The sequence below is a fragment of the Ixodes scapularis genome, unplaced genomic scaffold (assembly GCF_016920785.2).
Source record: "Ixodes scapularis isolate PalLabHiFi unplaced genomic scaffold, ASM1692078v2 PGA_scaffold2__306_contigs__length_199485367, whole genome shotgun sequence".
Taxonomy (NCBI): domain Eukaryota; kingdom Metazoa; phylum Arthropoda; class Arachnida; order Ixodida; family Ixodidae; genus Ixodes; species Ixodes scapularis.
This window is the reverse complement of record NW_024609857.1, coordinates 49,109,750-49,132,693: the sequence shown is the minus strand read 5'-3', so window position 1 is coordinate 49,132,693 and position 22,944 is coordinate 49,109,750. Positions and strand designations below refer to the sequence as shown.

The 22,944-nt window shown below is 46.9% G+C and overlaps 2 protein-coding genes across 2 annotated transcripts; both read right to left on the bottom strand.

The window, feature by feature from the left end:
* Positions 1 to 4,520: 4,520 nt before the first annotated feature.
* On the bottom strand, positions 4,521 to 5,411 carry LOC121836477. Its single transcript, XM_042291384.1, has one exon. It carries the CDS (start codon positions 5,409 to 5,411, stop codon positions 4,521 to 4,523), a length of 891 nt encoding a protein of 296 aa, XP_042147318.1.
* A 5,931-nt stretch (positions 5,412 to 11,342) lies between these two features.
* Positions 11,343 to 17,271, bottom strand: LOC8023210 (lysozyme-like). The gene is made up of 5 exons (XM_029977250.4): positions 17,118 to 17,271; positions 16,502 to 16,593; positions 13,059 to 13,119; positions 11,784 to 11,877; positions 11,343 to 11,474 (listed from the first exon to the last, which is right to left on the bottom strand). The coding sequence occupies exons 1-5, from the start codon at positions 17,248 to 17,250 to the stop codon at positions 11,390 to 11,392; spliced, it is 465 nt and encodes a 154-aa protein (XP_029833110.3). The 5' UTR covers positions 17,251 to 17,271; the 3' UTR covers positions 11,343 to 11,389.
* Positions 17,272 to 22,944: the final 5,673 nt, after the last annotated feature.

The following is a 22,944-nucleotide window of genomic DNA, read 5'->3' as shown; positions in this document are numbered from 1 at the left end:
CACGAGAGCTTGTGCCGCCGAGATGTGCCCTACAGTAAGGAGCTCGCGCTTGTATCCTTTCGTGCGGTACAACACAAGGTGAAGCAGAGTATAGTTGGGCACGTATCCACATTTAGCAAGAAATGTCCTCAATATTTAATATCTTCCCCACCGAATGAGCATTGCTCATTCGTTATGAGCTTCCAGTTGATGTAACAGTTGAATGGAACGTCTAATGGTTGTTCCTCCTGACAAACGGACCAAGCAGGATCGGACGTGGCCGTCTCGTCCCGGGAACACTTGCACAACGCGGCCAGTTTTCCAGGTTTGTCGCGGATGGAAGTCGTCGTGCAGTAGCACTAAGTCATTCACCCGTAAAGTACTCGAGGCTGCCGGTCAGCTGTGATGAAATGACCTTAATGTGTAGAGGTATTCTTGGCGGCAGCGCTTCCATAGTGTGGTCGATAGCGTCTCACGGTACTTCCAACGGCGAGTTAAATCTTTGGCTGATGACAACGCAGGCTGTCCTCCTCGAGTTGGCAAGGAAGTCAGTCATTTAACGACAAAGAAATGTGCGGGTGTCAATGGTTCTGGTTCGTCCGGGTGCGAGGAGATGGAGGTCAAAGGTCGAGAATTGATCACAGCCTCTATCTCCGTCAATATGGTGCTCAGCTCTTCAAAGGTTACGTAACTGCACCCCCAGAACCTTTTTCAGAAGGGTCTTAACTGATCGAACCTATCGCTCCCAAAACCCGCCCCACCAAGCCGCTCGTAGAGCGATGAATTTCCAGTTGATGCCTTGACTAGACAGGTAATTGAGTGGCTCGTGTTCTTTTTTTTTTTTTTATATTTTTCTGAATTCAGCCGACGCTCGGTGGAAAGTTAGGGTATTGACAGAGTAGATCGTGCGGCAGGGTCCGCGCCGGGCCAGAAAGCCACGAAATGCCAAAATGAAACTACCTGTAGACGAGTCGCTCACCACCTCTAGATGTATTGCTCTAGTGACTGTGCAGGTCAGTGGCAGAATGTATGATTTCTTTTTATCTTGCCTTCGTCTTTATTGAGGACAGGTGCGGCGAAGTCGAGTACCGTGACCGCAAAAGGGCCCGCCTCCAACACTCGTTCTCGTGGCAGCAGCGCGACTGGTTCGGTCGCACTCTTGCTGATCATCCTTCTGCAGAAAAGACCACGGCTCAAGGCCTTTTTAACCACTTGTCGGGCTCGTAAATCCAAAACGTCTCGCGCAGCTGAGTTAGAGTGTCCATGCACCCTGCATGTAGCAGCCGTCGATGTCTGCTAAAGATCAGCAGTTTCACAAAGTGGTGCATCGAAACCAAATTGACAGGATGTACCGTCTCATAACCGAGGTCTGAATGTTGTAGGGGGTCCTCTCGGTCGTAGCAACCCTCTGCCAGCTATAAATACATTCAGAGTGCGCAGATCTGACGAGCCACTGCACTGTTCGCCTCGTTCTAGTTGGTTTAGTTCACCCTTAAAGGCTTCCCTTTGAACTTGACAGAGCAACCTAAGACGGGCCTCCCCTATGTCTTCAGTATTGAGTGGACCCTGCCTGGATATTCTCTTTGGTGTGTCTACAATTATTGACAAAACGTAGCACCCGAGCAGTGACTCGTTGTAGGCAATTCAGCTCCCCAAACTTTCCGATATTTACCACAGGCATACAGGAGCTCGTAGCAGTATGGCTCACCGTTAGTTCTGAGGTCCTTCTTTCTTCCTTGGCTGCAGTATCTTGGGTACCAGTGGGCATAGTAGGCCAACATGTGTTGTGACTCTGCCAGCCACTTTGGTCCTTTCCACCATAGGTAACACTTCTGTAGACAATCCGGAGGGACACCCCGGGTTAGTAATTCCGCCGGGTTCTCAGCTCCAGAACAGTGTCTCCAGTTGCTGGGTTTTGTCCTCTGTTGAATCTCCATAACTCGGTTTGCCACGAATGGTTTCCACTGAGTAGCCAGGCCCTTTACCCAGTGTAGAGCAATCATAGAGTATGTCCAAAGCGTCACTTCTGAGAGATCTGACTTAAGAACTTCCTTAAGTAGGCACATAGTCGAGCTCCTAGTAACGCTCCCATCAGTTCCAGTCTCGCTAGAGTCAAGGTCTTTACTGGCGCAACGCGCGTCTTGGCCATAACGAGGCTCACTGTCGTCTGGTTATCACTGTCACTACGCAAATACGCGACTGTCCCATAGGCCTGGGGGCTAGCGTTCGTGAAGACATGCAGCACAGTTCGACCGCTGTATGCAGCATAGTGACGGGGAATCTAAATGTCCTCGAGATGATGCAGAGCCCTTATCCAGTTACTCCATCTCAGATTTACGCCTGGAGGTAGCGGAGTGTCCCATTCTAGCCCAAATGCCCAAAGTCCTTGAAATAACATCTTGGCTGTTATCGTCACTATGCTGAGGAGGCCGAGGGGGTGGAAAATTCTCGCTGATGCTTGCAGTAATAAGCGTTTTGTGTCATGGTTGATTGTCAGAAGCTCCAACGTGTTTTCTGAAGAGTACTTCAGCTCGTCCCTCTCTCTATTCCACTCAAGTCCCAAAACCCGCGTCACACCTGACCTCGGTGTGGAAGTATCACAGGAGAGGTTTCCAACCCCATCTTTGTCAAATTGTTGTCGCAATGACTCGCTGTTGGAACTCCACTTCCTCAGCTTCATTCCTGCTGAGCTCAATTTTTGCTGGGCTTCCCTGCAAAAGTATGTTGCTTCTTCCAGCGTTTCAGTGCCAGCAATCAAGTCGTTCACGTAAAGGCAATCATCCAGTACTTTTGCAATCTCAGAAAAGTCTTCTGAGACGTTGGCAAGGTGGTGTTTGATAGTCGCTGCCAGCATGAAAGGGCTGCTCGTTGCACCAAAAGGGACGCGCGTCATGCGCCATGCTTCAGTCTCCGAACTTGTGGGGTCTTCTGTAGGGAAACGTGCGTACCACAAAAAGCGAAGGGCATCACGATCCTCCTGCTTGATAAGAATCTGTAAGAAGGCCTTCTCAATATCTGGGGTGAAGGCAATCGCATGACGTCGGAAGTTGATGATCAGCTGTAACATGTCCGGAATGAGGCTTGGTCCCGTAGACAAGGCATCGTTGAGGGACAGACAGCCCGATGCCTTTACCGACGCGTCAAACACGATGCGGACCTTAGCCGTAGAACTGTCAAGTCTAAAAACAGCACGATGAGGCATGTAGTAAATTCGTTTCCAAGCGGTGTAGACCTCGCCTTCTGGCACTCTTTCAGCAAAACTTTCTTTCAGGTAGCTACGGATCGCTGAGTCGTACTGCATCAGTCTTTTGGTGTCGCTTCTTAAACGCCGAACCAACTTTTCCAGATGCTGTAGTTCAACGGCTTTGTTGTTCTCTAGGGGTCGATTTAGGGGCTTTCACGGGAGGTTTGCCTCAGAACAGCCCATGACCAAAGTTAAGGAGGAATTGAAATCTTCTCTCACTTGTTCTTCCTTTTTTCCGCGCGGAGAGTCGTTCACGGATATTCCGAGGCTTTCCAACTCCCAGAAGGCTCGAAGTTCGTTTGAGAGGCTCAAGGTCGGTATTGCGACGCCGGTGTTCAGGACGGCCACAGTAGTGCAGGACAGCACAGAAGAAACCTGGGGAACTGGGCCCTGCAGTGTTAAGCCAAAGTCCGTCTTCAGCTCGACCAAGGATCCTTGTATCTTGCGGACTTCCCCGCTCGCCACATTCCAATAGTGATCTGCCCTCACTAGGATTTCAATGCTCCGCGTGGAATTAAGGAAGGCTGAAAGGGTTACATCGGCTAATTCAAGCTCTCCCACGCCAGCAAGATCAACCACGTTGTTGGGAAGGACCAACTGGTCAGAACAGATGTTTTCTATTTCAAGGGCTGTATTGGCTTCGCAACCACAGTCGCACTAGCCGACGTTTCCTCGTAGTTCCACCGGCTGTTCTGCCAAACGAATAGATGGTCACTTCCTCCTCGCCGATCACTTCTAACCTCAGCTCTCGTGAGAGCCGCTCAGTGACGAATTAACGGTGGCTGCCTCCATCAAACAGACAGCGAGCAAGACGCTTCCAGTCTTGTCCGTCTAGCTATACTTGAGCCGTTTGTTACATTACGGCGTTCTTGTTGATGGCATTCAAAGGCGCCACGGAGTGGAGCTTGGTAGCGCCAGTGGCTCCTTGCCGAGACGGAGGTGGCGTACCACAAAGTGAAGTATGGCGCCGACCACATTTTGCACAGTGAAGGAACCGATTTCGACATTTTTTTGGGGGTGTGTCCTTGCTTAGCACTTCTGTAACACCTTCCTTCGATCCTTAGCCGTCTTCTCTTTTCTTCGATCGGAATCGCAGAGTTACATTGCGGCGCTTCATGTAATTCGGAGGAACAAAGAGGGCACCCGTCGCTTGAGGGCTTGGCACCAACTGCGAGGGAAGCAGCAGGCCCCTATCCTCGGAGGTTGTCGCTTGATCGATCTTTGTCGCTGTGTATTTTCAGAGGTTGCGGTTGGTTCCGTGTACCGCCGTCGTATACATTCTCTCTGATATCCAGCTCTACACGCATTGACCGCAGGACAGCCTCAAGATTTGAGCTTCCCGGTGTCTCATTACTAGTGCTCTGACTCTTGTAAAAGTCCACGGCCCAGTCAGCAGGCAGGACGCAGAACAACGCAGCGCACAGCAACCCCCGTAGCTATCAGAGTCGATGCCTAAGGTCCTCAACCAAGGGATGTTGCGATGAACGTGATCGTGTAGCCGACAGAAGGCTCCGACGTCACTCAGCGCCTTCACTTTTGGCAGGTTCAGCCGCTGCGTGAGGTGTTCTTGAACAAGGACGACTTTCTTGCCGAATCTCTCCTTCAGAAGCTCCACGGCATAAGCGTAGCTGTTCTCCGTTGCTTGAATGCCGCTTACCGGCGCCGCCGCCTTGCCCGTCAGCACCGTCCGCAGGTATAGAAACTTCTCCACGCCGGAGAGCTCGATGTTGTCGTGGATCGCCTGTCGGAACTGCGCCCAGAAGGGAAGCCAATTCAACTTCTCTCCGTCAAACCGTTGGAGTTCGAGCTTTGGAAGTTTAAGCTGTCCAGCTGGGTTCTGGGTTTGAGTGGTCGATCGTTCTGTGGTCTCGGCGACCGTGCTTTCAATAGATGACGATGTCCTTGCCTCTAGGCGTCGAATACGTGTTCGCATTCGGGTGATGACACTTTGTGTCTCCCTGACGGCCCTGTATTCTTCGGCGAGGTTCTCGTTCTTTACGTGGACCTCGATAAGCGCTTCTTGCTCTTTGAGTTCACTTGCCAGGGCATCCAGCTCGTCCGTTATTTCTGCGAAGCGTTCTTCGTGATGAGGCCTGTAGTCCTCAATTGACACCGCCGCTTGGATCTCCTCACTTAGACGTTCAATTTCGGCTCGCGTCACCAACCTTTTCGTCCGGAGCCGCTCCATGTTCGATGTTCGCTGATCTCTTATTGTCGATAAAGTCCCGGGTTTCGGCACCAAAATATTCGATCATTTAGATTACTCCGGTTTACAAAAGAAATTTATACAATGTATTTACAGTTTAGACATGGGGAGGGCTCTTGAAGGTTGGTGTCGTACCGACCAACGGTTCCAATTAGGCTCTGCTCGCGCCGGAAGCATTTTCTTCCTCTTCTTTCCTTAGCAAATGCTTCTTGGTCTTTTTTTTTGTGAGGTGTGTATATTGGGCACGTATCCACATTTAGCAAGAGATGTCCTCAATATTTAATAGTGTTATCGCAAACGATAAATCGTTGAAATTTGTGTGTGTGTGTGTTCTTCTCTTAAAATTAGATGGCAAACGGCGATAAATCTTGAAGCTAGTTAATACCTTTCCGAAAAAAGATGTGAAAAACAAAATCTCCAAATATTTGGTGTTCGCGCTAACGGTGCGGCGCAGTGTAAGTACTGTTCATTTACGTTTCCAGTAGAAGAAATATCTGCGACTTACGAAACGCAACCGGCGACCGACGAAGCCCACGAAGACAGGCTCCAATAACGCCATCTGCGCACAAACCCGAAGCACGACGATTCGCTCGCTCACGCCCCTAGTCCGCGTCTTCGTGCTGTACAGTTTCCTACGCTTGTGAATCGAAACACATTTCGGGTCACTGCGATCTGTAGAGTGTATATAGTGTTTGGCTATCGGCGGGCTAAACAAAAAAGTAAACGCGCCCTGTCCTGTTTTTTTTTTTTCAATGAGCTTAAAATGTTTGTGCGTCAAAGTTTCTCGCAGAGAACTCGGAGAGCAAATCAATGTGATCTATACTTCGTTTCAGCTTAGTCGCTATACGAGGTAAAAAGACCAATCTAGCAGCGTCGAAAGTGCAAGTCACTCTGTCTTTTCCGTTAATGATTCGTTCAGCGATGATAGAACACGTACAGAAACATGACAAACACCATCATGGTGCTTTTTTGACGCCATCTTATGGTCCCGTCAGCTCGTAGCGTGGACTGCGTCTGCACTTAAGCGAAACGAAGTATATACGCACGGGGCTCGAATTTCGTGGCCCAAAATATGGTTAGACGCTATAAAGTGAAGTTTGCGATGTCATCATCTATATGTGCCTAGAACGCGTGTCTAGAGCGCAGGTGTCGCCGTCGTCGCGGCGTCCCAACTCGTAACTATCGAATTTCCCATGAAGTGCGGAGCTGTATAGAGCGACCTAGAGCAGGACAGGTGTCTACCGTATTCACCTTCGCTACTGTGCCACCGCTAAGATCGCGGCCGCCAACAGCGTAACACAACTGCGACATCATCACGCAAAAATCGAGGGATCAGAAATGAGAGCGCGGTAAATACTACACTAGTTGAATATGCATTCCAAGAACTACGATCACGACTTTGCACGTTCTTACGTCATGACGAGTGCCACTATCATTTTCAGTTTGGTTGGGCGAATATAGGGATTCGGATCAAATAGTCAGTGTTGCGTAAAATACATCTAAAACGTGCGTGAAGTGAAGTACAGAGTAAATGAGAGGTTATATACTTTAAGTAAAGGAGTAAGTACACCGGGTTCAATGTACTTAAAATAAAGTACTATAAATACACTGTACAATGCCCCCCCCCCCCCCCCCCCCCCAAAAAAAAAAAAAAATTACAGGATTTTTTGTTAGTGCAAAAATAAACTACGCATTACCGAACGTTTATTCTCAGCCCAAAGGTAACGCTAGGGGTCCGTACCAGATGCCAAAATCTGAGCCCGAACCGATATTTTATTTATGAGTTATAAGTGATTTTCTAAAAATTTCAGTGGGAGAATGGTGGCCGGCGGAGCTCTCGAAGACATGGAGCTCCACGCGCCAGAAACTAAAAACGGTCGAAAATGGACCCCATTTTCTCTCTGTGTACTTTCAAAGTGAAGTACTTTTTAACACTATCTTTTGTGATGTTTTATTTGAAGTAAAGTACTATAAATATAATTTGCCTTTAAAGTAAAGTACGAGCATTTTTTACACGATCTTTCAGGATGTCCTTCCATGGCTCTATGCAGCGTTTGTTTTTTAACTGGTGTGGATTGCTCGAGTGGTAATCGAGGGTGCATCCGTTATTTTCGGAAATGGCGGCGAATATTAGATGAAGTCAAATGACTTGATAGTTGACAAGGCATAATTTTGTGATACAAATTTAACAAGACCAACCTTGGGGACTGTACTTCGAAGTCGGGAATTGTACTTTCCTCGGAAAGTACCAAAAAAAACAGTATTAACACATACTTAGAGGATGTACTCCAAGTAAAGTACAGGTATTCTGGACCTTCTTCCTAATGCTCGGAAAAGTGCTGCATTATTCATAGCCTCCACATTACAAGCAAAAGCCACGACAACCGGTTCTCTTAACAGTGTTAAAGTGGGAAGGCACTATTCAATTGGAACTAGAGGTATGCGAATAATAGTTCGAATCGAATAGCGCAGTTTCATCATCCCTAAACTCATCACTGTTAAGAAAATCGGTAGTCGTGGCTTTCCCTTACACTGCGAATGTGACGAATGACGAAACAGAATTCGGATTGAGCCACTATTCGCACATACGTAATTGGAGCCACTATTCGCACGCCCCCAGCGTTTAGGCCTAAACATTTTTTCGACCTTTTCGTTCTCCGATATCCGTCCGTAGATCGCAGCATTGTCTCTCCAAGTAATCTGCCGCAAAGTAGGCGCGCGCGGCGATTTTCGGGACATACCTCGGTGCAAGATTACGAAAGACAACCTCGCTGTACAGTCGCGACAATATTGCGCTTGCTCTCTCGTATCCGTCGTTCATCGTGATCCGTGAGTAATATTCTATAGTTTTCAGAAGGGGATATTTGGCGTATCTCTTCTTAGATTTATCTAGTATACTAACAATACCGATCACAGCGAGGAAAACAAACTTCGGATCGAGACGGAGATCGTCAACCTAGACGTCGAAGAGTCACTGCTGAGCTGGTGGCACGGCGTATCGCCAACGAAACCCTAACCATTTATGACGGAATGAGCCGTATCTACATCGGTGGCAGCGTCTAATACAGTGACTCCCTGAATTCAGCATCCGCCGATCTTGCAGCAATTTGGCTTGTACGATTCACTTGGTAAGGGGAAATATACCGTGAGTTGCCATGTTCAGCGGCTCTAAAGAGAGCCCTAAACCCCATGTCACACTGCTAATACATCATGCAAAGTAGAATTCCCAACAATGTCCGAGTCGTGTATTTCTTTTTTTTTTTTTTTTTGTGATCTTGTTAAATTGGTTACACAAAAAAAAAAAAATTTTGCAGACATGTTCTAAGCACATAAATGTGTGAAGAAAACATGGCTCGAGCATGATTGAGGCGTGTCCGCACCTGTTGCCAGCATAGCCAAGAGTGCCGGATTCAAAGCTGCACTTTGCGAATATTTTTATGGATTTTGGTTGTCAGTGTTTTGTTTTAACAATGTTCTGTTTTTGGATTTTTATGCTTACCTGCCTAATTACTGTTTGTCTTTGTGTGCAATTAGATGTGTGTGACCACTCCCCTCTATAATGCCTTCGGGCCCTGAGGGAATGAATAAATAAATAAATTAATTAATTCTGTCATCACGTCTGTGGCGAACATCGATCTTTTGCATGGTGTATGAGAGAAAGTGGCACCTCTTGCAAAAGTTGCTTCCCATAACTGCAAACGGACAGCGACCATCGTGAGAATCTCCGTTCATTTCCTACCAGTGGGCGCCCTCCCACATTGGCATATGTGGGAAGAGGCCCATGGTGACATTTCAGAGACGGTGTTTTGTCGCCTAAGGGAAAAAAAGAAAAAGCGCGACAAATCAGGAGGCAAATTGAAAGAACAAAGACACAGTGCCGTGTATGTGTGTCCTTTCGCGCTTTTCTTTTTTTTTTTTTCAATTAAGGGAAGCTGAAGCAGTTTGGAATTTCAGGAAACACACTTAAATCGTCTTCAATTGACCTCCAGGATTTCGAATATCGAAATTATATAGATACATATATGTCTTTTTATTTTTTTATTTGGTGCACGGAGGCTGCAGAAAGTCATTTTCGAAATACCACTGAAGGCCCTCCTTCCCGGAGGACGTCACAAAAGGAGTTGCGATAGACGCTGAAGTGGCGCTCTCGCGCAGCTTCAGCGTCTATCGAAGCTGTGCACACGCACTCTTGTTATTTTTTTAAAAGGGCAGAAAAAGACGTCACGACTGGTGCCAGTGCGGTGGAATATACCTGCCAAGCTTGCGATCGCACGCGCGTTTCTCGAACGACACGCGCTTGGCGGCCGAAAGATCCTCTTATGACGTAACCAAACTGGTCGGAGGTTTTTCGTGTTTTCAAGCGTTTAGTTGCATCTTCGGGGTAAGCGAACGTGATATTGTCACGGATGGAAAAGAGCTCGACAAATGTAAACTGAAAATAAAGGTTTAGTCGGCGAACTTATGCCAAACAAAATAAAGAACGAGCGTCGAGAGAGCAGAAAAGCGGGCGGCGATTTGCGAACAAACAATGCTCGGTCACGGTATTCTAGAAGATTGGCGTTGATTGTTACTCGGGACGTAACTTCTATCATTTCTTCCCAGTTTCTGGATCTCGAAAGTACCTGTTCATTGTCACCCCGAACGCCCGATGCTCGAACCTTCTGGGCCGAATTTTCGCGAGTGCGGGTGGCGATTTGGCGGCGTAACAACAAGCGAAAGCGAGACTGACTCGACGAGGTCACGGGCAGGTCCTTATTACGTCGGCAAAGCGAAAATTTGGCCCAGAAGGTTCGAGCATCGAGCGTTGGGGTGAGAATGAGCAGGCACTTTCGAGAACCAGAAACTAGGAAGAAATGATAAAAGTTACGTCCCGAGTAACAATCAACGCGAATCTTCTAGAATACCGTGACCGAGCGTTGTTTGTTCGGCCCTGCGAGTGGCAATATTCAGATTCACGGAATAAAACTATTCTAAAATCATCCTCTATCTCATTTCTTGAAAGAAGTGTTTCAGCATCCCTTTAAATTACGCTAAATTAAGTAGCCCAACTCCACGCCGAGTTACAATATTTGTCCACGGAAACAGCGCTCTATATAACGCGCACAGACACAACGCACTATAAAAATAATGTATGCCGAGGTAAGGTTGAAATTCCCCAAATGAAATTAAAATATTTCGTGCACCCTTTCTTCCCTCAAAGCATTTGAGAGAGTCAAGTGCTGCAGTGTATGGAGGGAGTTCGGCTAATATGACGAGGTTGGAAATATGTTTAGACCAGAAAAAAAAATTAATAATTGGCGCTGTGACAATGCGCATGACATTTCACGTTTACGTTATGCACAGTTTCCCAGCGTAGACTTCATTTTTTTTTTCTTCCATCTTACGAAAATATGTTTTTCGCCCCGCTTAGTAGATTATAAATGCCAGAACACATTTCTACGCTAAAAACAGGCACCCTGCGCTGGGACATCGCACATAACGATTCACACGTGACCAGTGCTCTATTGCAGGTTGCACATTATCAATCATTCGATTATATCCCCCGGTACACCGCAGCGATTGAGTCGCCGTGCCACATCACTTACTCCTTTCATATATCGCAAATACGCAGGCAGATTGTAGACTTTATTTTTATATATAAACATATCTCTCGTCGTTCGCCAGATCATGACTGCCTCCCCGAGTAGGGAAAGGAGTCACAAATATTTTAAGACTGCATGCGCTTAAAGAAGGCATCCATTTGACCAATCATGGGATCAAAAGCGCTGGAGGGGGGCGGGGCAGACATGGCCTTCGTCCATTTCTTTATTTGTGACCAAAAAAGGACTGGGAGACAAGACACACTCCTTTATTTCGTTACTTTTGCGCGCATGATTCAAAATGCGTTTGACAACGTTTTTCCAACTATATATAGGGACTGTGTACATATTCGTGTTGGTTTACTGTCTGATATTAGAAAGTTAATAGAGACACGCTTTGCCTGTCGTCTGGTCATCCATGAACTTCGTCAGATCTTGGCCCCTGCAACTTTCCTTCCACCCCAACCTGAAAACATAAAGCAGAGATTGAAGGACCAAATGTTTGCGCGCCTGGTCGAATTTTCTGGTACACGCACCGAAGCATAGCAAATTATCATGTTTGCTGAACGGACGCACTATGGTGCATGGAGCTGGTCTCCAACTGGCGCATTTACGCCGCCTTAACTTTTTCCCCTCGATTTCCGCCTGTTGACGTACGAAACGCGTGCACTCTAAAAAGTCCGATCCATCTACTCTCCTGAAAATCATTTTATATAGTACGTATTTTAGATAGTACGCAGGCGTAACCACTTTTAGGGGCAGGTGGGCAACAAACCATGGCTCAAAACCCGACTCGCTGTAACGGAGAGCGTTGCTGTAGATGAGGTTGGCGCAAGCGAGAGACTGCCTGATGTCGTCCGCAAGGAGCTCTGAAAAGTGCCGATAAAGTGTGTCGTTAGAAAGATCAAATCCAACAATATATTCCGGGTGTTTGAGCGAAGATTTTCACAAACATTCGATAAATCTGGCGTGGTCAGTGAGAAGAAAATAAACTTTTTTTCGGGAACATACAGCCAGCCACGGCGGACGTCAGGGATTACGAAAAACATGCTCATCAGCTAACCACTAAAATTTACTAAATAACTTGTTCAGTTAGTTAAAATAAACATATGGCTACAATTAGAAACTCGTTTTTGCTTCACCAGATTCGCACGAATGGAAACCTAAGCGCATCCACACGCGTCACACATGGGCTGTTTCCACAATTCACTGACTTATGGGCTTTCGATGACGGTCAGGAAGTTTTAATGCGTTAGCATTAATACCCATACGACAGGAAAAATCTGACGGCGTCCTTCTGTGGACAAAGCAGTGGAAAGGGAAGTGCGCAGCGTAGAGAGGAGGAGAGTAGTGAAGGACAAATGCGAAAGGGAAGTGACGTCACGGGGCGGAAGCCAACACGCGCGAGGATGCTGAGGCGAGTATGAACTTGCAGGTGTGCTGAGCGCGTATGCCTTGCTTTGTGTTAGAAAATGGAGTGTGACCCAAGTACTAGCGCTGGACCAAGCAGGCGGGAAAAAAAATAAAGGAAGATTCATTGGTGGATCCTTAGGGAATCCGTTAACATGACCCTTGGAAAACGCCACACACGTCCCCTTTTGGGAAACGGTAACACTGACCCCGTAAAGAAGCCAAAAAGAGGCAGAAAAGAATAGGGGAAGCAAAAGAGAAAACCAGAACAGAAAAGTGAAGGGGTCGGCGTTAGCGTTTCCGAAAGGGGAACGTGTGTGCACCGTTTCCCAAGGTTCACGCTAACGGATTCCCTAAAGATACACTAATGGATATTCCTTTATCTAATTGTAACCCTACGCTAATTTTACTATTTTTAGGGTTAATTAGTAAATCCTAGTTAATCATTTAACTAAAAATACGTTTGTTTTTTTTCCAATTCCTGACGTTCACCGTGGCTGGCAGATATCTTCCCGGAAATAGTTTTCTCTCTCTCTCTTTCTCTTTCTCGGCCACTTTTTTGGCAGGAATTTCTGAAAGACTTCGCTGAAACGCCCGGTAAATTTAACCTCTCACTCAGAGCGGGCGTCTGCCCACTTACCCTCGCATCTCACGTTGCAGCGGTTAATGCCGGAAGAGGAGCACCACTCTGTGTCGTTTATCTGAAGCACACCGATAGCAGACAATCGCATTAGCCTATATATAGACGTCACGCTGGTCATTGAGATTACGGCATTTGACGATAAGAACATCGAAGAACGAATCGGAAAGCCGCAAGCGTGACCACGACAAGCCAAGCCATGTGTTTCCTAGGTTGTCGGTAAATGACTATGATTGTGAGCCGGAATGGACCTGTACCTTCCGTTGCCATTGCAACATACTGTAAACGACATAATCAGGATCAATGTTTGGAAATTTAGGTCAAAGCTGAAGTTTTGTAATAATTCGCGGGTTCTAATTTTCGCGACGCGGTGGGATCTCAATATAGATTCCAATGTGTTTACATTTTACCGAAATTGTTCGCGGAATCTATTTTTCGCGAATTGTAAGCGATTCGCGAAATTTGCGAAAGTTAGGTTCTTGCAAAAATTAAGTCCTTTACAAAATATGAACCACAGGAGTGGCCAGTGATGTTTCATATACCACGTTCAAGAATTCCCTTTCTTGGGTAGAAAAATTCCCTATTTGAGGTATACCTTTTCCCTGCAAATTTTTGAAATATCCCCGCATATTTTTCTACATTTTGCACCTTTATTTTTGCAGCAGCTGATTTGTGTAGTCAAGCAGGACCCCTGGCGCCGATTTTCCCCACAAAAGCCGCGTAAAATCGCTTGCTTAAATTGAAGAAAATGTTACTGGTCAGTTTATGTTTCTAATAATTAAACGGTATACCCTTTAGACGCGACCGTTCCGCTACTCCTAGGAGTCGTTCAGACGGGTGTAGCCCGAAACAACCCATTCCCGTTTGAACCCGTCCCGTTTTGACCCATTCCCGGAATGACCTTCCCGTTTGAACCCGTCCCGTTTCAACCCATTCCCGAAACGACCTTCCCGTTTGAACCTGTCCCATTTCAACCTTTTCCCGAAGCGCCCTTCATATTTGAACCCGTAGCCAAGACATATTTTACGTTGGAATTCGTCCCGTTTGAACCCGTTGGTATAAAGCACCGCACATCGCAACGTCTTCACGAAAAGTGTTCATCGTTCTAATCCTGGTTTGCGCAGTTTTTCTGCTTAAGAATATGTCCCGAAATCATGTTAATACAAGTAATGCAAAGGTGCAGGCGAGCAATTCAGTTATGTTGTGAAATATTTTTGCTTGTAAACGTATTCTTAAAATATGCAATACTTGCAGACAAGCTAGCTTCAACGAAATATATGTCTACTTGAACCACTTAAAATGTTTCTTTCAAGATGGTCCCCAAAATGTCTAACTACGAAATGGACTACGTACACTGCGCGACAACGTTACCACGAACACGATGTTGGCATTTTTTTTTCTCGAATTTTACTTATTGATGGCAGTCTTCTGATTTTGTTTAGACAAACAGCTAAAACCAACAATCGCTTTCGTAGACCGTTTTCGACGTCACGCGACGCTCCTCCGCAACCCGCTACGATACCCAGAAATCTACAGTCCAAGCCATCGGCGCGCAGGCGCAGTAGCGGCTTCTTCGTTGCGGAGGGTTTAGCGAAAGGGGAAACGTGGTCTACTAAAATTCCCTAATAAAGTCTTAGAGCAACGCAGGCAAGCACTTTGAGTCAGCAAAAATTATCGTTGCCTAAGTTTTATATCGCGACGCTATCTTTAAGCTACCCAAAGCGCTTGCGTACGTTATTCTAAAACTTCCTTATAGCGAAAGGGATATTTTTAAAAGTGTTAAATCAGACAGGCTGATGGGCATATGATCGCGACTTCATTTTCTTACAAGTTCAAACACAGATCCGTCCTGTACACAGGCAAAAATCATAAACCGCAAAATGCTATCGCCTTGGTTGAGGAAGTTGAGAAGGAAAATCGCGCCATCAGAAAGACGACACTCCAATTGTGAGAGTTCGCGGCGGTCACCTGGCCCGCACGGCACCACCATTTACAAGCTGGTGCAGCGATATCCTTGTCAAGGCCTCATCCCGTTTGCAGGTCGATGAAGTTGTATATGTTCGGGTGAGCCCTCCCTGACACAGGTTGTTTCGGGAGAGGGAGAAGTGATGTGAGCAAGGAGAACAGACACTGGACACTTGTACCTAATCAACCGTTAACGAACAATACAAACGATCCGAACGGTGGCCGAAGCGGGAAGGTTGTTTCGGGAAAGGGCGAAATGGGAAAGGATGAAACGAGAAGGTCTTTTCGAGCCGGGTCGAAACGGTAAGGTTGTATTTGGAATGGCCCCGAAACGGGAACCACCCGTTCAGACACCTCTCCTTCACGCACCGTGACTTTCTCACTTTCTTTTCTTGAAATGTTTGGACCACAGTACTTTTATTTTCTCTTTAATATAAAATTGTCTCTAATTTGTTTCCCGAATTCCGCCGTTAATCCTTAAAATTTCCTGCAATTCCGTTAAAATTTCCATTTTCCTTTTAATTGAAATTGAGTCCGAAAATTCCCTGAAAAAGAAGGGCTCCGCCTCCTATGGGGAAATAGCGTCCCTATTCATGGATTCCCGCAATCCTTCTAAATTGCTACAATATGCCACCACCATCATCATTTTCTTTTTTTTTAAGCGATAGCTTTTCAAGTGACAATTTGAAAAGATTTCAAACTCGTGGGATGTCGTCGCCGCTATCCTTCTCTTCTCTTTTGACGCAAGGCCAGGGAAGTCGGGTTTTCCCGTCGGCCGCGCAGCGCGGAGAGAAAAAAGAGGGAGACCCAGCATCCCGCCAGTAACGACGCGAAGAAAGGAGAGTCTTTCGTGCCGTCTGCTTGAAAAACTTGTTTTCAAACGTTACTCGCGTTACGCGAAATCCCACTTTGGCAGTACCCGGTTGCTGCGCGTAATGTTGGATGATTTAAGAAACATGCTTCACGGATCCCCGAGTACTGGTGGCGGTTGCCAGTGGCATCCACGACGTCAACCACGACGGCTATCACAATTAATCACGTCGCGGTACGTGACGACACCATTCCACCCGCATTGCGCGACCGCGCTACAGCTATCGCTTTAATTTCTTCGAACATTGCGGGCGAAAAATACGACTTTTTTCTTGTATTGTTTATAGACACAGTTACGCGCTATATAAACGTGTTTTATACACGTTTATATAGCGCGTTGAGAATTTGCATTGAGAATACGAACTCATTTTTCTGAAACAGTTTATTCCCCCAAAAGATCAATTTCAAACCAGAAGCAAGTATTTAGTTTGCATCATCATCACCACCACAGAGGTGTTACGTCAAGCATCGCATGTTTGGGTCAGCGCATCGCATGTTTGTTTGTTCGCCCGTAGAAGAAACTAAACCATACGAGTTTAGCGAAAAACTCCTGTCCCGAAGGCGTATCAAGTTCACGCAAACTGCAACAAAACTTAGCCGGTGTTCACCTGAAATATGCCGTAACCATTTCGCGCACTTCCATCCGTGGTGGCCACTTTTGCGGTGTCGAGACTGCTTTCTGCTTCAGCGAGGCACACGACTGGGAAAGAGAAGGACAATACGACAATGCCCAAGAAGAATTCACTAAACGTGGTTCCAGAGAAGCATTCGAAGCGTCACCTAGCGGAATAGACGTGAAAGAGAAAAGCGAGGGGCTACACACTAAAACAAGCCTCTGAGTTTACTTTCCAGGAGAACACGGAGAGAGCTAATCAAGGATAACAAACAATACAAAAATTCCAGCGAATGACGAAGCTCAAACTAGTACCAGATTTGAAAAAGGCGCAGGAATGAGCAAGTGAAATATTATGCTCGCTGTCCTTTCGCAGATCGCTTTTTTTTTTTTTTTTTTTTTAGTCTAATCGTATTACGAGCTTTATTATTCGCTGCGATTCTTTTACTGTTCGTTCGTCGTGATTGGCTCTCTCCGTGTTCTACTTATCCAATTGTACCGAGGACACTGGCATGACCTGGCGGCCGGAACGTGCAACAGAGGAGAGAAAACTCAACGCACTTATGTTGCGTGGCGAATACAGCAGAAGGAAAAGAGGATGCACCGCTTACAGTCCGGCACCAGGTCCCTGGGTGTTCCGTACCACACGAGAACTCTGGCAAGCCCGCACCTCGTCAAAACACGCGCGTCGCCTCCGCCCAGAAGCCCGAGAACCGCCAGAGCGGCAGCGAGGACTGAGCTCATGGTGCGAGCTGAGTGCGGTAGCTCTTCTCCAGCAGCTTTCGTGCGCTACGCTATACACGGCCCAGGTTTACGACCAATTACTCCGGAATTACCACTCTTATCGGGCATATCTGCGCCCCTGCATGCATCAAGTCGAGGTTTATTGCCAAACACCTCCAAAACCGCTGTTATCAAGCAACCACGCGAGGTCCGATAACCGATTCGAATGTCCACACGAGGTTTCCCCGCTTTGTCTAAAGGAAGATAAATACGCAGTACGCTCGAGTGAAGAATAGATTGGTAAAGAGAACCACTTTAGTTTTCAACTGAGCACGAATTCTTTTACCTCCCGCCGCGCAAGTCGTCTTGCCTAACGGCAAATGTCAATGAACTGGCTCGTATCCAAGCTGCGCGTCAACTACGCGAGGCGTGTCCTACTCCGACTTAGGCAATAACACCTAAAAAACAAAGCCTGAGGGACGCTTCTCCCAACACTTTAGCAGAGCGAACGCTGGGAAGAAGGTGGAAGCTTTTCCCACCTCTTTCCATTTTAGCAGAGCGAACACTGCAGAAACGAGGCGACCGCGTCTCTAGTGTTCGCTTTGCTCAAGTGGAAAGGGGGTAAAGGAGCTTCCTTTAACCTCTTAACCCGTCACTCCTTTCCTTAGTAAAATCCTCTACAATTGTGCAGCCTCTCCCCTGGCCTTACTTCTCGCTGTTGCATTTTCCGATGGCACCGTTCCGCACTACCAACACATTCAGCACCTGTATTTGTGTAAATTTCATCTTTTTCTGCGATTATCTTTTTAGTATTGTGAGTATGGAGCATAAACAGCAATGAAAACCAGTACAACGGCATGGTGTCAATCTGTTCTCATGGACCTATACTATTGGTTTGTATTTAGTAGAGAGCTCTGCAGACGGCGCCTGTTACTTCAAATAGGTCCATTGACTCGGATGACATTAGTCGAGAGAACCGGGAGTCTATTCCTTTTCACGTTAATAGAACAACGTTTCTATCATCATCAATATTGAGTTAAACCCACGGTCCTGATGCACCCCTAACCTTCACAAACCTTGGCCTAAACAGTTAGGAGCCCGACATTTCAAGAACGGTTCGGTTTTTTCATCGGGGGCGACTATTTGCACGTGAAGAGCAGCAGCTTCTTCTTAATCCACGGTCGTGTCGTTGGGCTCCTAACTGTTTAGGACCTGGTTGGTGAAAGTCTGTATTTCTTTAATTTTTAAAAGTTCCATGCTTTTGCCTCGCGATGCACTCCGAGTACTTATGTAATGCCATGACACATGGGTTTGGATGCTACAGACTTTGCTCAAGCATTTTATACACGCACGGTTTAATCCTATAAGGATAGAATCTGTCTATTTCTCTTGGTTTTTCCTTCGCAAAGCTTGCTGGCGATAGGCTTCGGAATTCACGGCGTTGAGTCGCAGGGGTCAGCCCAGGGCCAAAGAGTCCACTGAGTTGAACGCGATACATGTGCACTAGGGCATCCGGCTCGTTTACTTTCCCGCAAAGAACTTAGGAGAGGCAATGGCTGCAAGCTATGAAGGAAGCTAGAGAGAAAATTAAAATATTTAAAAAAACAGTTTGTGCTGTGATACGTGCATGACGTTTCACATGATTGCATCATGCACAATCTCACAACGCAAAGCTTTTCCTGTCTTCAATTTTTTTCTTTCGCAGAGATGTTTTTATTGCAGTTGTTGGCTCTCTTAAATACTTTGCGGGAAGGTAAACATGCTGGATTTTCGAGTCTGCAGATATGACACGAGCACCGCGCGTGGTCACAACTTATAACCCAATGCCTTGGCGGACATGGGATGGGGTCCCTGTCCAATCGCTGTGGCGGCGAAAATGGCTCAACTGTTAGAACGTCCGGAGCAAGCGCGGGCCCTGTGCATTCGTTGCCGAACCCAGCGCCCGTGAATTCAGTCACGTGAGGAACATGATCAACATGCCATGCAGGAAAGACGGCGCTACGGGGATGAACGCGCAACTCTGGCTCCCGTACCGCTCATTCAGACTGGAAGCGGATCCGCGTTCGCAAAGCGGTTGCGAACGCGATTGTATAAAGATTCAGTGCAATTGCACGCGCACTCGATGACATCAAGTGCGCGTGCAGTTGTATTGGATCTTTATACAACCGCGTTCGCAACCGCTTTGCGAACGCGGATCCGCTTCCAGTGTGAATGAGCGGGTAGGGAGCCTATTGGCGACGTGAGCGATCGAAAGCGTCGCTGTGGTCGGCCCACCAGAATTAGCCGAATGCTGACTAGGACGCACACCGTGCTAGGACGTCAGCAAAGGATGCCTCATCGACGAAAATAAGAGAAATGTAAGAACTTCAATTTTGATGGTGTATGCAGTGTTGCTTTGAGAGCGCTATGATTTCAAGCTTCCGCCATTCCATTACAAACACCATCGAACTTGCTGTTCACAAGGTACTGACGTCACGAAAGGTATCCGAACGAGGGGCAAGGTTATAGTCCCTACGGGAGCCAGAAATGCGTGTTCACCCCCGGAGCGCCGGCTTTGCTGCACGGCATGCGGAGTTGCTCCTCACGTGACTGAACTCTGCGAATAGCGGCGCCGCGCGTTCGAGGTGGGGGCGCGCTCAAAAGCAGAGGAACGTACGCCGGGGGGCGCGCGCCGTCTACTTTCCTGCACGACACTTGATCCGGCTCCTCACGTGATAGGATCTCGGCGAATAGCGGCGCGGCGGCACGTGGAAAACAGACGCACAACTCTGGCTCCCTCACAATTGCACGCGCACTTGATGTCATCTAGTGCACGTGCAATTGTACTGGATCTTTATACAACCGCGTTCGCAAGCGCTTTGCGAACGCGGATCCGCTTCCGGTGTGAATGAGCGGGCAGGGAGCCTATATAGAAGATAGCTGTCGTACTGTACTGGCTAAATTTCTCATCTATACACCGCGTAACAATGTGGCCGTACGAAACTTTTCAGAGAAAATCATGCACGCGAGTCCGGACTTTTTTTTAATATATTTTTATATCTTACTTTTCATTGTTCTCAACATGTGTAGGGAACGTAATCAAAAAAAGAGTTTGCAAGGAACGTAATATTTAAAGAGAAAACAAAAATTGAGTGCGCCAAAAGAGCATATTCGATCTTTGAAGACTTCGTTCATGTCATGTTTGGTGACACCTACTACGCAAACTACAGATATCAGAAATCTCAAAACTATTGAGTGACATATGTACAGCATTGTGGAGGGCATATATTTCGCGTCACAAATGCGCAAACAGGGCTCCTTTGACATTTTGTTACTAGATTTCTGAGCCCGCGTATCTACAAAAATTGAATAGCTAAATTATTAAATATTATCTCATATCTTTTTATTAAAACTTTCTTTCGAATGATATATAAATCATTGTTTTATCTCAAAGATAGAAATTCGGATGTCTCTCCAAACTTGTTCTAAATTACGAAGTTAAGACATTTCTGGGGGAATTAAATAAAAACAACTCATCTTCGATTTTCTTGAAATTTATAGTGGTGGCTCTCCACCGTACTCTCGTGTTTATTCGTGAAAAACATGTTGCATCATTTTGTTTCCTTAGAAGTTACAGCGCTGCAAAGTGTACCTTCCACGCCGGCCTTTTTTCCCAATGCCACAGACGAGATTATCTTTTGATTCCGTGTATTTTATGACTAGATGAATTTTTTGTGTTGTATTTGGGTATTGGGCTCAAGTTTATGTATTCTACTAATTAAAACAATACCCTCGTTGCTCGTCCTTTTTATTAATTTAACCAATAATCCTGTTTTGTCCCTTAAAATGACAAGTTTTTGAGCTTCAGCTGAACTTTTTACACAAAAGCGGGACGAAAACTTGTAATCGCTACTGCTACACATTTCTTTTTTTTATTTTTTTAACAGAAAGTAGTAGAAAGGCGGTTTATTATATGCGAATATTTATACCTATATTCGCGATGAAGTGGGAATGTTTGAGCCGCCAAGCTTATTAGGCTGCTATCCATGACGGATGTTCATCCGACTGACCAAGGTAAAGCTGCGACATCACCGGCATTTGCAGCAGCAAGACGTCCGTTAAGATTAAAAACATTTGGAAATATTTATCCGAGTAAAAAAAAAATGAAATTGAAAAAGTAAAAAAGAAAGAAAGCCGTTTACAACTCCCTGTAACGCCGGATTAGGGCACAGCTCTTGAGGAGGAGGATGGGAGGGTACTGAGGGATAGGATGGTAGGGGGTAGGGTACTGAGGGATAAGTGACTCCCTGAGGTCACGTGACCTCAGGGGGTGAAGGAGGGAGGTCACGTGACCTCAGCGGGGGGTCACGCGACCTCAGGGGTAATCCTCATGGCCCTCATAAGAGTAACCCTCGTGACCCCCGTGAGGGTAACTCTCATAACCCAGAAACCCTTGTGGGGGTAATCCTCGTGACCCTCGTGAGAGTAACCTTCGTAAGGGTTACGAGGTTTGTTACCCCCACGAGGATCACGAGGGTTACGCGCGGTTACGCCGACAGCGACGCCTGTGAAGACTTTGGTTAGGAGCTGCACACACACCGTCGTCAGGGTCCGACGTCAAGGAGAGACAGTACCCAGCACTAGTTCCGGGTCCGGCACATGTGGTTTTATCTAAACTCGGCTTCAGTGCGCGACACAGACAGCTACGAAACACTTTCCTCGTCCGAGGGCTTGCGATGGCTAACCGCCCTTTTTTCCCGCCCCTCTTCTTCTTCCTTTTCTTTCTCCGCTGGCCACGAGGCGAGGATCCTTCGTAATCTGGCGCGAACGCCCACGGCGGGACATACACACACACACACACACACACACACACACACACACACACACACACACACACACACACGTGGCCGCATGCACAGCACCGAATAAGTCGGGAATACATTCCGTCAGACTCGCCCACACACACAAAAAAAGGAATTTTCTCTTACAGAAAATTTACCTGATAAAACTTAAAGGGATGTTTGTGTTCAGGTTCATAAAGACACTTAGTTTTCAGACCGAAATGAACTCACTATAGGATACCTATCGAAACACTGGGTAAAGTGCACATAATACACCATCACGTGGTCGCTAAAAACAGTGAACAGAACGGGACAACACACTGAACCCAGAACAATAAGGAGCACACTAAGAATGTTCCCGCAAATCACAGACCACCCGGTAGCCCCTGCGGGCTTCTCATACGTGCGTCCATTAGGGTCGATCAACTGGTCTGTATTTTCTCAAAGCATAGCGGTGTCTCCCCGCGGGTTGGCTTGCTCTAGGAGGAGCAGCAGCCGAGTTGTGAGACAACTCCTCCAGGAGTGATAGCATGATGAAATCGTTTGATCTCTCCTCGTCAGAATCCACTTGTTCTCATCCGCTGGACACGGGCCGGGGGGCTTTGGAACGGCGGGCATGGCAGTAAGAGCGCCTTTTTCCTTCTTCATAATACACGCCGTCACACGCCACACGCCGACGCCGTTCAAGCCGGAAACGGGCGCCTAAGAGCTGCGCTCTAAAAATTATAATAATGAGTAGGGATATTGAGCGCACTAGTTACCCGCGTTGGCAGGAGGGTGTGTTGACAAGTTTGTTTCTTGCCCCTCCCCTCTTCGTTGATGCTAGCGTCCAGACCGCATAATTGGCGTCACCGTGGTTGGCGTAGTCACCGACGCTGTCACTCTTTCCTTCCCC